Below are 14,400 nucleotides of genomic sequence, written 5' to 3'. Positions count from 1 at the left end.
ATTTATTTATTTATTTATTTTGAGACAGAGTCTCACTCTGTCCCCCAGGCTGGAGTATGGTCATGTAATCTCAGCTCTCCACAACCTCTGCTTCCTGGGTTCAAGCAATTCTCGTGCTTCAGCCTCCCGAGTAGCTGGGATTATAGGCACATGCCACCATGCCCAGCTAATTTTTTGTATTTTTGGTAGAGATGAGATTTCACCATGTTGGCCAGGCTGGTTTTTAACTCTTGGCCTCAAGTGATTTGCCTGCCTCGGCCTCCCAAAGTGCTGGGATTGCGTGCATGTGCCATTGCACCTGGCCTCACAAATATTCTGTTAGTCACTTCGTGCCTCTTTTTGGTGTGAAAAACAGCACCTACGATCATTAATGCCAGAAGCAAACATACTGTCCAGAATCCAGTTGTGAGATAAATATTTGGGTACTTTAAAAATGCCATTAATTTTTAATATTGCTTTGTAGTTAGTTAGATCATGGTTGGGGGCCAGGTGTGGGTGCGGAGTAGGGTATCCTCAGAATGCTATAAGGTGCTGTAAGAAGAGGTGATAGCACTCTATAAACAAGTTATACTTGCCCCTAAATTTGACTGCTTCTGAACAGTCAAGATATCCTGTTCTCTGTAGCTCTTTCTTTCATAGCCTAGTTAAGTGATGTTTTTGCCATGGCTTTTAGATTATGTTCCCCACTTTATCAAGGCTTTTATTTTGTCCTAATGCATCTGCTTCCTAGAGCTTCTCTGAGGTGGATAACTGAGAGGGAGTTAATGGGTAACTTAGCCAAATGAAGCATTAATGTTATTTGGATATAAGTAACATTTAATGGAAAATATATTTATAACAATATCAACAAGTTGTATGACAGACTTTAGCAAATATTAATAACAAAAAGAGTAACAACAACAAATAACCTACACTTACCCTATGCCTTTTCTTAAGATGTAAAACCCTTGTGTGCTGCTTAGTAATGATAGCTCAACTCTGCTTCTAATCTGGGGTACAACTCTCATGTTAAAACCTCTTAGTACCTTCCCTTCTTGTGACAGACCCAGTTGTTTAGTCAGTAAACTTATCTTGAACTATGTTCTAATCCTGAAAACTCACAAGTGCTTTCGTTCTCTTTGTTAGAAGATAAAAGCTTGCATTGCTTGTGCCTCTTCTCAGTTCTGAGCTACCTTTAATGATCTCTCTCTTCTGCAAGTTAAGTAGGGAAAAAAAGGTTATACAAGTACATGTTGTTCTGTCTTCTTTAGCATGGTTTTCCCCTTAATCTTTGGCATTCATGATTTGCTCACTTCTAATGTGTTAACCTTCTTTAATACAAAATTTACATTTAAACTTCTGCTAAACTAGGATCCATCAACATTTTGTAATTTGTTTTTGTGAAAAGAGTTTCTCAGAAAAGAAGTCAAATATTGTGCTTCTTCTGAACATTTCAGAACTCAGTATTTCAGAACTCATCTTTGTTTGCGAACAGTCTCTAAACAGAGGCAGTATAATATTTGCCTCATACTTGAATTCTTTGCACAAGTTTCTTCCAGTAATATAAGGACAAGTAACATTGCAATATGACTACTGGTGTATGCATAAGGAACTTAAGACTAATAGATGAATCTGTTTTAGTTTTTCTTGTTAACCAAAGGAACTACTGATCTGGTCATCCTAGAATCTGGTTCTTATTACTTGATCCTTTTTTTACATTTTTCTCATTTGTAGAAATTCAAAGTAAGTGTGATTTCTGCCATCTTTTTCCTCAATATTACATATTTCCTTGAAAATCTTTTCCATGATTTTCTTGAAAATCACCTCACAAATTGATTTTAAAGAATCCTTGAGCTGAATTAAAGCAAGCAAAATGATTTTGAATAATCATTGAAATTTTTATTTCACATAAGTTTTGGCATGCTATAGCCAAAAGAACTATAAATTTATTTTTCCACATTTGTCATTGCTGCTCTTTGCTAGGCTTGAAATTTCATAGCTGTATTAAAGACTGACTGTCTAAAGTAGATATACTTCTGTTGCCAACTTCTTATCCATTCTTATCTAGAACTAAATGTAGAGTGAGCACATTCAGTACTAGTTATATAATATTTGTCATTGCTATTTTCAGCAGGCCTGTTTGTTTTTTTGTGTAGCTCATTGCCAAGTGCTTTCTCAGACTATTTGGACAAGAAATCTTAAAATACCGTAGTGTCTTTTTGTAATCATAATGCTCCTCTTTGAAAGGAAAAATAATCTGACGTAGATTTTGCATAGTTTTGAATTTATTTTGTTTGTGATATATTTGGGTCTGCCTCACCCAAGGTTTTAGCCTGATTTCCCTTCACAGTTGAAAGCCCCATTTGTGAAATGATTTTCATTATTATATAAATTTCTTCTTGTTGCCGTAACAAATTACTACAGATTTAATGGCTTTAAAACAACACACATTTATTATCTTACAATTCTGAAGGTTAGAAGTTCAACATAGATCTTACTGGGCTAAAATCAAGGTATTGGCAGTGTTATGTTCCTATCTGGATGCTCTAGAAAAGAATCCATTTTCTTGTCTTTTCCAGCTTCTAGAGGTTACCTTCATTTCTTGGCTTGTGGTCCCTCTATCTTCAAAGCCAACAATAGTGGGTTGAGTTTTTCTTACATCACCTTACTCCAACCTCCTCTTCTGCCTCCCTCTTCTGTATTTGAGGACCCTTGACCTTTGGCCTGCCCAAAAAGTCCAGGATTATCACCCTATTTTAAGGTCATCTGATTAGCAACCTTAATTCCATCGCTACCTAAATTCTCCTTCGCCATGTAAGATTACATATTCACAGGATCCAAGGAGTAGTATGTTGACATCTTTAGGGGTCTGTTATGCTGCCTACCACAATTATGATCTGCATTCATGAAACAAAACAAAGCACAGTCTCTATAGTATCAAGTCCATGATCTTGACGTTATTATTAATATAGTTTATGCAGAGAGCCTTTCTTTGGCCTCTTAGTTAATATCATTTTTTTCTTTCTTTCTCTTTTTTTTTTTTTTTTTTTGAGACAGGTTCTTACATGGTTGCCCGTGCTAGAGTGCAATTGCACAATAATAGCTCACTGCAACCTTGACTTCCTGGGCTCAAGCAATCTTCCCACATCAGCCTACCAAGTAGCTTGGAATACATGCATGCGTCACCATGCATGGCTGATTTTTTTATTTTTTATAGAGACAGGGTCTTACTATGTTGCCCAGGTTGGTCTCAAACTTCTGGGCTCAAGCAGTCCTCCCACCTAGACATCCAAGAGTGTTGGAATTACAGATGTGAGCCATTGTGCCCAGTCCAGTTATATAATTTCTAAACCAACAGTTATTCAGTTCTCTGTTGACAGTATTAGTTGTTATAATGACAGTGATGTAGTATCAAGTTATAGTTATTATTTTGTCTTGGGAAAGGATATACTACTATGGCAGCATATTCTAATAGTTTGAGGATTATCAGACCATATATAGGAGTAGTTTAGTCACTTCTCTTTAAAATAAGAAAAGTAGTCTGAAACCTTTATCTTTTTTTTCTGATTGAAGAAATAAATTAATCCAAATCAGACTTTTTTGAAGCTGTAATTTTTATTTATTTTTCTCCTTAGGGAAATTTAAAAATTGATTTTTTAATCTATTATTTTTACTCCTTAAAACAACATTAAGGCTGGGTGCAGTGGCTCATGCCTGTAATCCCAGCATTTTGAGAGGCCGAGGTGGGATTGCCTGAGCTCAGGAGTTCGAGACCAGCCTGGGCAATATAGTAAAACCCCGTCCGTACAAAAATATACGAAAATTAGCTGGGCATGGTGATACGCACCTTTAATCTTAGCTACTTAGGGGGCTGAGGCAGAGGATCACTTGAGCCTGGGAGACTGAGCTGCAGTGAGCCAAGATTGCACCACCACTGCACTCTAGCCTGAGTGACAAAGTGAGACCCCATCTTTTTTTTTTTTTTTGAGATGGAGTTCAACTCTTGTTGTTCAACTCTCTGCAACCTCTGCCTCCTGGGTTCAAGCGATTCTCCTGCCTCGGCCTCCCAAGTAGCTGGGATTACAGGCACCCACACCCAGCTAATATTTGTATTTTTAGTAGAGACGGGGTTTCCCCATGTTGGCCAGGCTGGTCTTGAACTCCTGACCTCAGGTGATCTGCCTGCCTCGGCCTCCCAAAGTGCTGAGATTACAGGCATGAGCCACGACGCCTGGCTGAGGCCCCATCTTTTAAAAAAAAAAAAAAAAAACCCTATGATAAAAATGAGTATCAAAACTGCTGATTAACACCTTCCTGAAATATCTTGAAAAGATTTTAATTTCAAAGAAACTAAAGACTCACTCATTCAGTCTTGTCAAAACTGTGACGATACTTTCATCAAACAGATATCATAATCATAACTAAATTAATAGAATGAGAAAAAATACTTAGTGAAATGTATTATGTAATGTAACTGACTGGAAAAGATCTTTAATATGATATGTTTGTTTACTCCCCACCTCTGTGTTTTGAGGGCAAAAAGTTTAATCATGTTCTTTTCTATATCCCTAACTCAGGATTGTTTTAGATTAGTGTTGTCCAACAGATGAATAATAATACAAGAGCTATGTAATTTAAAATTTTCTAGTAGCCACATTTTGAAAAGTACAGAAATAAGTGAAAATAACCTTAATAATTTATATAACCCAGTGTATCCAAAATATTATTTGTTCAACATGTAAGGCCCCAAGAGTCTCTTTTCTGATTATCTTTATTGAAATTAAAGAGCATTTCTCTTAGCTCCAGTAGATTTAGACCATAGTAGGAGTTGAAAAATATTTAACCTTGCAAATGAATGAGAATTTTTTTTCTAAACAAACAGGCCTTTGACATATTCAGAGTAGTTTTCTATTGTGTATAAAGTGATTTATGTAGAATTTGCTGAGTGTAGTCCTTGTTCTCTACAGTTTTATTACAAAAAGTTACTTTAAAGATTAATTTTTTTACAAGAAAAAGTGTGTGTGTGTGTGTGTGTGTGTGTGTGTCTTACTTTACTTACATACAAAAGCTCTCCTCTTAAAATCAAGTGAGGTTGTTAATGTCCATTTGTTTCTAACCAGTGTAACTAGGAGGTACTCAAGTTCAAGGTCTCTGAATCCATTTCAGCAAATTAAAATGATAATTTCTAAGAGCTTTACATCTAGGCATATGTTTTCCCTATTGACATATGTTTACTAGACATATTTTTCTAAAGTAGTCCTACTTCATCTGTATGGAAAAACTTTTACAGACAGAAAACCTCCCAGTTAATCCTCTGAAAGAGTCTTTGGACATTTCTTTAATGCCTATGGTATCTGCCATCACTGATAACTTTGCAGGAGTGTACAGGCCTTGAACCTATGGAATTTTCCATGACTTAGTAGAAAATTTCATCAGCAACACTTTTACCCTACCTAACCTTTTAAAGTTCTCTTATAAACTACTTCCTAGCCTTTTCTAGTATTAACAGTAGGGTAGTTGCGAACTTTGATGTTAAACCTCTAGCAACATACTCTGAAAGTGTTTCAATTTTATTGATCATGTTTTCTTCCCTCTTGCTGCTATTGGGTATAGCACATCTCATGTGTTGCATAGTTTTTGTTGTTATTGAGAGAGAGTCTCGCTCTGTCGCCTAGGCTGGAGTGCAGTGGTGCAATCTCACCTTACTGCCATCTCCACCTCCTGGGTTCAAGCAATTCACCTAAGCCTCCCAAGTAACTGGGTTTACAGGCACATGCCACCATGCCTGTTTTTGTATTTTTAGTAGAGACGGGGTTTCGCCGTGTTAGCCAGGTTGGTCTCTAACTCGTGACCTCAAGTGATCTACCCACATCAGCTTCCCAAAGTGCTGGGATTACAGGCATGAGCCACTGCCCAGCCACATGATTTTTTTTTTTTTTTGTCTTTCAGAATTATGGGCAGAATAAATGACCATACAAGCCCAAGCCCACTTATGCCATCTTTTGGTAGAGAGAATAGCTTTGTGTGATCTATTAAAGTTTATAAATTGAAAGTTGTTAAATGCATGAACTTCTGGGGTTGAAATAGGTTCAGTGAGCTATTTGTAATAATGTTATGAGAATGAGTAGAGTAGGATTGATTTTCAAAAATACTGGCAAATTCATCTGTTCTGAGACACTTATATACTACCAAATTCATCTGTTCTGACACATTGGTCTCTAATCTAAACAGGCATTTAATCTTCCTTTCGCTTTTTTGATCTTAAAATTTGAGAGCTCCTTAACCCATTAACATCTTCAGGAGACCAACCTAGGCAACACAATTAGCCAGGCATGGTGCCATGTGCCTATAGTCTCAGCTACTCGGGAGGCTGAGGTGAGAGTATCACTTGAGCCCAGAAGGTCAATGATGCAGTGAGCTGTGATCGTGCTATTGCACTCCAGCCTTGGTGACAGAGCAAGACTATGAATGAATGAATGAATGATAAGTAAATAAAGATAAATATATCTATATCTATATTCTGATGTTTTGGGGGAACATTTAGAAAGAGAAGGCAGGGGACCAGGAAGTTAATCAACTTTGGTAAAAGAGTTTCTTATAGTAATGAATTGAAATATCAGATAGGGAGGAATCCTTTTATACATATTAGTATGTATATAGAAGATTTGCCATCAGTTTAACATTCATTTTAAATATTTTTTTCTTGATGGTGATGATATATTTGCTCAACGTACAATAAAAGACTGACAAGGAAGACTCCCTGTCAGCACTTCAGTATGGCTTAGGTAGGCCTTAAAAGTTCCTAAGAATTTTGGTATCAAATTAGATTTAAATAAGCTAAGCTTTTTACGCTACTCCATTGCAGCCTACTTTCTTACACATTATCACATAAACCTGAGTTGGCATGTTGTTTTTAACTTCATACTGTAACAATTTGATATTATTTTTCTGATACGGGTTTTATAAAGATTGGAAAGTTATGTTAAGTTGTAAATGCAAGGATTTAATAATTATATTTGTTAAAATAATTTTATGACCCTATTAATTCACCCAGAAATACTTTACAGAAGCATATTAAGGATAACATTATCAAAAATAGTTTTATAATTTTTTTTTTTTTTTTTGAGATAGGGTCTTAGTCTGTCACCCATGCTGGAGTGCAGTGGTGCCATCATGGCTCACTGCAACCTCAATCTCCCAGGCTCAAGTGATCCTTCCACCTCAGCCTCCTAAGTAGCTAGGACCACAGACACCCTCAACCACACCTTGCTATTTTTTTTTGTATTTTTTGTAGAGACGAGTGTTTTTTTTTTTTTTTTTCCCCCCCGCCATGTTGGCCAGGCTGATCTTGAACTCCTGGGTTTAAGCAATCCACTGGCTTTGGCTTTGGAGTGCTGAGATTACAGGCGTCAGGCACTGTGCACAGCCTTATAATTTTATTTTTAATCTATACCATAATTCTCACTCCTATCCCGTGTTCCCCATACATACATATCTACCAAAGACAGGTCGAGGGAATAGAAAAATGGCTGTTTTAAAATCCTTGACCTTTCCTGCATTTTTTATGTATGAACTGTCAAATGTATGTGTCATTTTTTTTTTATTCTTTGACATTCATATTTATTTAGTAGACCATAGAACTCCCTAGAAGTTAATCTTGATAGTTAATTTTTATTACTTGGGATTTTATTCATCACTTAAAATTGTTTAATTAAAAAGTATGCTTAATTATAATTCTAAAAGTCAAATGTATGATTTTTCTTCTTTCAGAAAGTCTTTATCTCTTGCAAGGATCAGTAGTGGCAGATCATGACTACATTGGATTGCCTGAAATTCCGGTTGGAGCATATCAAGCAAATATTCTGGTGGAAGATGCAACTATTGGTATAGTTGATAATGAATTACTGACATCAAGCAAGGATCGTGAACTGTTAGAATATAGAAATACGAAAATCTCTCCATTGATAGACGATCATAGTACTCTTGAAAAGCAGACTTTCAGTCTGTTGGACTCTTCAAACCAGGTTCTTGAATACTTAAGTTAGTAAATACCAAAATTTATTTAAAGTGCTTGTTTAGAATGTATAAATTCTTAATGATATTCATTAAAAAAGTTGTATAGAAGAAGTACCTTGACACATTCTTAATGACTAATTTCTGAAGGTTTATTTTATAGTTATTATCTAAAATTGTGCCACATTTGAATATCAGTATACATGTATATGAAGGCAAAGGAACATGTAATATATAGAATTCACTTCTTCTAAAAAGAGAACAGGCAAAGCACCCCTACTTCTTAGGAAATAAATTCCAGCCCAAATCTCTCAAACCTTTGTATGGTTTTGGTACTGTTTCTCAGTTTTAAATTTTCTGAAATTCTCTACCTTTTAAACAGTAAGTTTGAACTACCTTGAGTGGAATTTATAAATATTGAATCAACTGTAACAATGAATGAAATGAAGCTGCTTTCTGTTTCATTAGAACTTCTAAAAACAAGATTGTATGAAAAAATATAGGATTATTTAATGAGCGTTCACAGGATATTGGTAATTTCAAATTATCTAATTGGTTAGATAGGGTCAGGATTAGGGTCTGAAACTATGTATTGGTTGGGAAGCATTTGTTTATTTTCATACTATATATTAAAGATTAAACCATCAGCCAGGCACGGTGGCCCACACCTGTAATCCCAGCACTTTGGGAAGCCAAAGCAGGACGATCACTTGACCCCAGGAGTTTGAGACCAGCCTGGGCAACACAGAGATTCCCCATCTCTTCAAAAAATGTTTAAAAATTAGCCAGGTGTGGTGGCACATGCCTGCGGTCCCAGCTACTCAGGAGGCTGAAGTAGGAGCATTGCTTGGCCCCAGGAGGTCGAGGCTGCAGTGAGCCGTGCTCATGCCACTGCTCTCCAGCCTGGGTGACAAGGCAAGACCTGTCTCAACAACAACAACAAAAGTGTCCATTAAGAATTTTTTTCTGCAATCAAAAAACATGAAATAACCAGTGTCAAGATTTTAAACTGTAATTTCTATGATATTCATAAATATAGAATAAATATTGTTCAATAAATATTCTAAAGTACTATGAAAAGAACTGTGGGAAGTAAAAGATGAGTCAAATGTGTACCTCATTCTTATAAAGGACTTACTGTCTGGTAAGTAATAAACTAGGTAAGCCATGTACAACACAAGTTAAGGCATGCTAAATTGCAGAAGACAGGTGTAGATAATGTACTCAGGGAGGCAAAAAAGAGAGAAGTTGTTTTTACATAGGAAATTTGTGTTTATCATTATGGAAGAAGGATCATTTAAGCTTGACTTTGAAGAATGTTTAGGATTTGGTAAATGGATACAAAAGAATTAGAGGAGAAGTAATACACAGAAATGGAAAAGTATTGTAATAGTTCATAAAAGGGCGGGGCTTCTTGTTGTCTACACTTCCTCGGATATAAAATAAAGAAGCAAGTTGAGGGATAAAGCTGAAAAGGTAAGTAGGAAGGCTTACGGAGACCTTTGAATACTATTAAGGATTGATATGTGTCCCTCCCAAAACTTGTGTTGAAGTCTTAACCCCCAAGACTTCAAAATGTGATCTTATTTGGGAATGAGGTTGTTGCAGTTGTAGTTAGTTAAGATGAGATCATATTTCAATAGGGTGGGTTCTAATACAGTATTACTGGTGTTCTGATAAAAGGGGGAAATTTGAATACAGACTCAAGGAGAATGCCATGTGAAGATAAAGGCAGAGTTTAATATGATGCTTCTGTAAGCCAAGAAATGGCAAAGATTGCCAGATAACCACCAGAAATTAGGGGAGAGGCATTGAATACATTTTTCCTCATTCCTCAGAAGACCAATCCTGTCAATACCTTATCTCAGGCGTTTGCCTCCAGAACTATGAGACAATAAAATTCTGTTATTTCAGGCATCCAGTTTGTGGGACTTTGTTACTGTAGCTCTAGCAATAATACAAATGCTTGGCTAAATTATTTCTTTTCTGAGAGCAAAAACTTTGTATAGGAAAGTGTCATAATCAGAAAGGAAAAACCAGTACCAGCCACTGCAAAAACACACAAAATATAAAGACCAATGACATGATGAAGAAACTGCGTCAACCAGTGTGTAAAATAACCAGCTAGCATCATGATGACAGGATCCAGTTCACACATAACAATATTAACCTCGGCCAGGCGTGGTGGCTCACGCCTGTAATCCCAGCACTTTGGGAGGCTGAAGTGGGCGGATCACGAGGTCAGGAGATTGAGACCATCCTGGCTAACACGGTGAAACCCCATCTCTACTAAAAATACAAAAAATTAGCCAGGCATGGCGGCGGGCGCCTGGAGTCCCAGCTGCTTGGGAGGCTGAGGCAGGAGAATGGCGTGAACCTGGGAGGCGGAGCTTGCAGTGAGCCGAGATCGTGCCACTGCACTCCAGCCTGGGAGACTGAGCGAGACTCCGTCTCAAAAAAAAAAAAAAAAAACCTTAAATGTAAATGGGCAAAATGCCCCAATTAAAAGACACAGACTAGCAAATTGGATAGAGTCAAGACCCATCGGTGTGCTGCATTCAAGAGATTCATCTCACATGCAAAGACACGCATAGGCTCAAAATAAAGGGATGGAGGAAAATTTACCAAGCAAATGGAAAGCAAAATAGCAGGGGTTGCAATCCTAGTCTCTGACAAAACAGACTTCAAACCAACAGAGATTTTAAAAGATGAAGAGCATTACATAATAGTAAAGGAATCAGTTCAACAAGAAGAGCTAACTATCCTAAATATGTATATATACACCCAATATAGGGGCACCCAGATTCATAAAATAAGTTCTTAGAGACCTACAAAGAGATTTAGACTCCCACACAATAGTGTGAGGCATTAACACCGCACTGTCAATATTTGACCAACGAGACAGAAAATTAACAAGGATATTCAGGACTTGATCTTAGCTCTGGATCAAGTGGACCTAATGTATTTCTACAGAACTCTCCACCACCAAACAACTAAATATACGTTCTCCTCAGTGCCATATGGGACTTACTCTAAAATCGACCACATATTTGGAAGTAAAACACTCCTTAGCAAATGCATAAAAACTGAAATAGTAATAGTCTCTCAGACCACAATGCAATTAAATTGGAACTCAGGATTAAGAGACTCACTGAAAACGACCAAACCACACGGAAATTGGACAACCTGCTCCTGAATGACTCCTGGGTAAATAATGAAATTAAGGCACAAATCAAGAAGTTCTTTGAAACCAATGAGAACAAAGAGACAATGTACTAGAATCACTGAGCTGTAGCTAAAGCAGTATTAAGAGGGAAATTTATAGCACTAAATGCCCACATCAGAAAGCTAGAATGATCTCATATCAACCCCGTAACATCACAAAAGACCTAGAGAAACAAGAGCAAACAAATCCAAAAGCTAACAGAAGACTAGAAATAACTAAGATCAGAGTAGAACTGAAGGAGATAGAGAAACAAAAAACTCTTCAAAAATGAATCCAGTTCCTTTATTCTACACAAAAAGAATAAAATATCTAGGAATACGGCTAATGGGGGTTGTCGTATTAGTCTCTTTTCACACTGCTGACAAAGACATACCCAGGACTGGGCAATTAACAAAAGAAAGAGGTTTATTGGACTTATGGTTCCATGTGGGTGGAGAGGTCTCACAATCATGGTGGAAGGCAAGGAGGAGCAAGTCACATCTTATATGGATGGCAGCAGGCAAAGAGAGAGCTTGTGCAGGATATGTCCCATTTTTAAAACCATCAGATCTCATGTGACACATTCACTATCATGAGAACAGTATGGGAGAGACCTGCCCCATAATTCAATCATCTCCCGCTGTGTCCCTCCCACAATACGTGGAAATTATGGGAGATACAAGATGACATTTGGGCAGGGACACAGAACCAGACCATATCATTCTGCCCCTGGTCCTTCTCGTATCTCATATCTACACATTTCAAAACCAATCATGCCTTCCCAACAGTGGCCCAAAGTCTCAGCTCATTTTGCCATTAACTGAAATGTCCACAGTCCGAAGTCTCCTCTGAGACAAGGCAAATCCCTCCACCTGTGAGCCTGTAAAATCAAAAGCAAGTTAGTTACTTGCTAGATACAATAGGGTTACAGGCATTGAATAAATACAGCCTCTCCAAACGGGAGAAATTGGCCAAAACAAAGGAGTTACAGGCCCCATGCAAGTCCAGTATCCAGCAGGGCAGTTAAATCTCCAAACTGATCTCCTTTGACTCCATGTCTCACATCCAGGTCATGCTGATGCCATAGGTAGGTTCCCATATTCTTGGGCAGCTCCACCCCTGTGACTTTGCAGGGTGTAGCCTCTCTCCCAGTTGTTTTCACAGGCTGGCATTTAATGTCTTTGGCTTTTTCAGGCACATAGTGTAAGCTCTCCATGGATCTACCATTCTGGCGGCTGAAGGATGGTGGCCCTCTTCTCACTGCTCCACTAGGCACTCTCACAATAGGGACTGTGCATGGCATCTCCGACCCCACATTTCCCTTCTGCACTGCCCTAGCAGAGGTTCTCCATGAGGGCCCCACCCCTGCAGCAAACTTCTTCTGGGGCATCCAGGCATTTTCATACATCTTCTGAAATCTAGTTGGAGGTTCCCAAACCTCGATTCTTGACATCTGTGCACTTAACAGATCCAATACCACGTAGAAGCTGACAAGAATTGGGACTTCCACCCTCTGAATCAACAGCCTGAGCTGTACCCTGGTCCCTTTCATCCATGGCTGGAGCAGCTGGAACACAGTGTTCTGAGTCCCTAGGCTGCACAGAGCAGGGCCGTCCTGGTCTGGGCCCACAAAACCATCTGTTCCCCCTAGCCGTCTGGGCCTGTGATGGGAAGGGCTGCTGTGAAGACCTCTGAAATGCCCTGAAGACATTTTCCCTATTGTCTTGGGAATTAACATTCAGCTCCTCATTACTTACACAGATTTCTGCAGTCAGCTTGAATTTTGCCTCAGAAAATGTGATTTTCTTTTCTATTGCATTGTCTGGCTGCAAATTTTCCAAACTTTTATGCTCTGTTTCCCTTTTAAAACTGAATCCTTTTAACAGCACCCAAGTCACCTTTTGAATGTTTTGTTGCTTAGAAATTTCTTCTGCCAGATCCTAAATCATCTCCCTCCTGTTTCAAGTTCCACAAATCTCCTGGGCAGGGGCAAAATGCCACCAGTCTCTTTGCTGAAACATAACAAGAGCCACCTTTGCTCCAGTTCCCAACAAGTTCTTCATCTCCATCTGAGACCACCTCAGCCTGGACCTTATTGTTCATATCACTATCAGCATTTTTGTCAAAGCCATTCAGAAGTCTCTAGGAAGTTCCAAACTTTCCCACATATTTCTATCTTCTTCTGAGCCCTCCAAACTGCTCCAGCCTCTGCCTATCACCCAGTTCCAATGTTGCTTCCATATTTTCAGGTATCTTTTCAGCAATGCCTCACTCTACTAGTACCAATTTACTTCATTAGTCCATTTTCACACTGCTTGATAAAGACATACTCCAGACTGAGCAATTCACAAAAGAAAGAGGTTTACTGGACTTACAGTTCCACATAGCTGTGCAGGCCTCACAATCTTGGTGGAAGGCAAGGAGGAGCAAGTCGCATCTTACGTGGATGGCAGCAGGCAAAAAGAGAGCTTGTGCAGGGCAACTCCCATTTTAAAACACATCAGATCTTGTGAGACCCATTCAGTACCGCAAGAACAGCACAGGAGAGACTCACCACCATAATTCAGTCATCACCCACCGGCTCCCTCCCCCAGCATGTGTGAATTATGGGAGCTACAAGATGAGATTTGGCTGGAGACACAGCACCAAACCATATCAGACATGAAGGACCTTTGCAAGGAGAACTACAAACCACTGTTCAAGCAAATAAGAGAGGACACAAACAAATGGAAAAAACATTCCATCCTCATGGATAGGAAGAATCAATATCGTGAAAATGGCCATACTGCCCAAAGTAATTTGCAGATTGAATGCTATTCCCATCAAACTACCATTGACATTCTTCACAAAATTAGAAAAAAGAAAAAAAAACTACTTTAAAATTTATATGGAACCAAAAAGGCACCCGTATAGCCAAGACAATCCTAAGCAAAAAGAACAAAGCTAGAGACATCACACTACCTGACTTCTAACTACACGAAAAGGCTACAGTAACCAAAACAGCATGATACTGGTACCAAAACAGACATGTAGACCAATGGAACAGAATAGAGACCTCAGAAATAAAGCCATACATCTACAACCATCTGATTTTCAAAAAACCAGACAAAAACAAGCAATGGGGAGAGAGTCCGTATTTAGTAAATGGTGCTGGGAAGACTGGCTGGCCCTTACACCTTATACAAAAATTAACTCAGGATGGA

The 14,400-nt window shown here is 38.4% G+C and overlaps 1 protein-coding gene across 1 annotated transcript in view; it reads left to right on the top strand.

The window, feature by feature from the left end:
- GIN1 (gypsy retrotransposon integrase 1) overlaps positions 1-8,109 on the top strand; it is a 32,279-nt gene extending 24,170 nt beyond the window's left edge. Inside the window, exon 8 of the mRNA XM_011960109.1 lies at positions 7,750-8,109. Within this exon, the coding sequence (XP_011815499.1) occupies positions 7,750-8,024 (275 nt within the window). The 3' untranslated portion in view covers positions 8,025-8,109. The remainder of the gene's footprint in view (positions 1-7,749) is intronic.
- The last annotated feature ends 6,291 nt before the right edge of the window (positions 8,110-14,400 follow it).

This window comes from Colobus angolensis, unplaced genomic scaffold (genome assembly GCF_000951035.1).
Source record: "Colobus angolensis palliatus isolate OR3802 unplaced genomic scaffold, Cang.pa_1.0 Scaffold504, whole genome shotgun sequence".
NCBI lineage: Eukaryota > Metazoa > Chordata > Mammalia > Primates > Cercopithecidae > Colobus > Colobus angolensis.
This window is presented reverse-complemented; position numbering and strand designations above follow the sequence as displayed.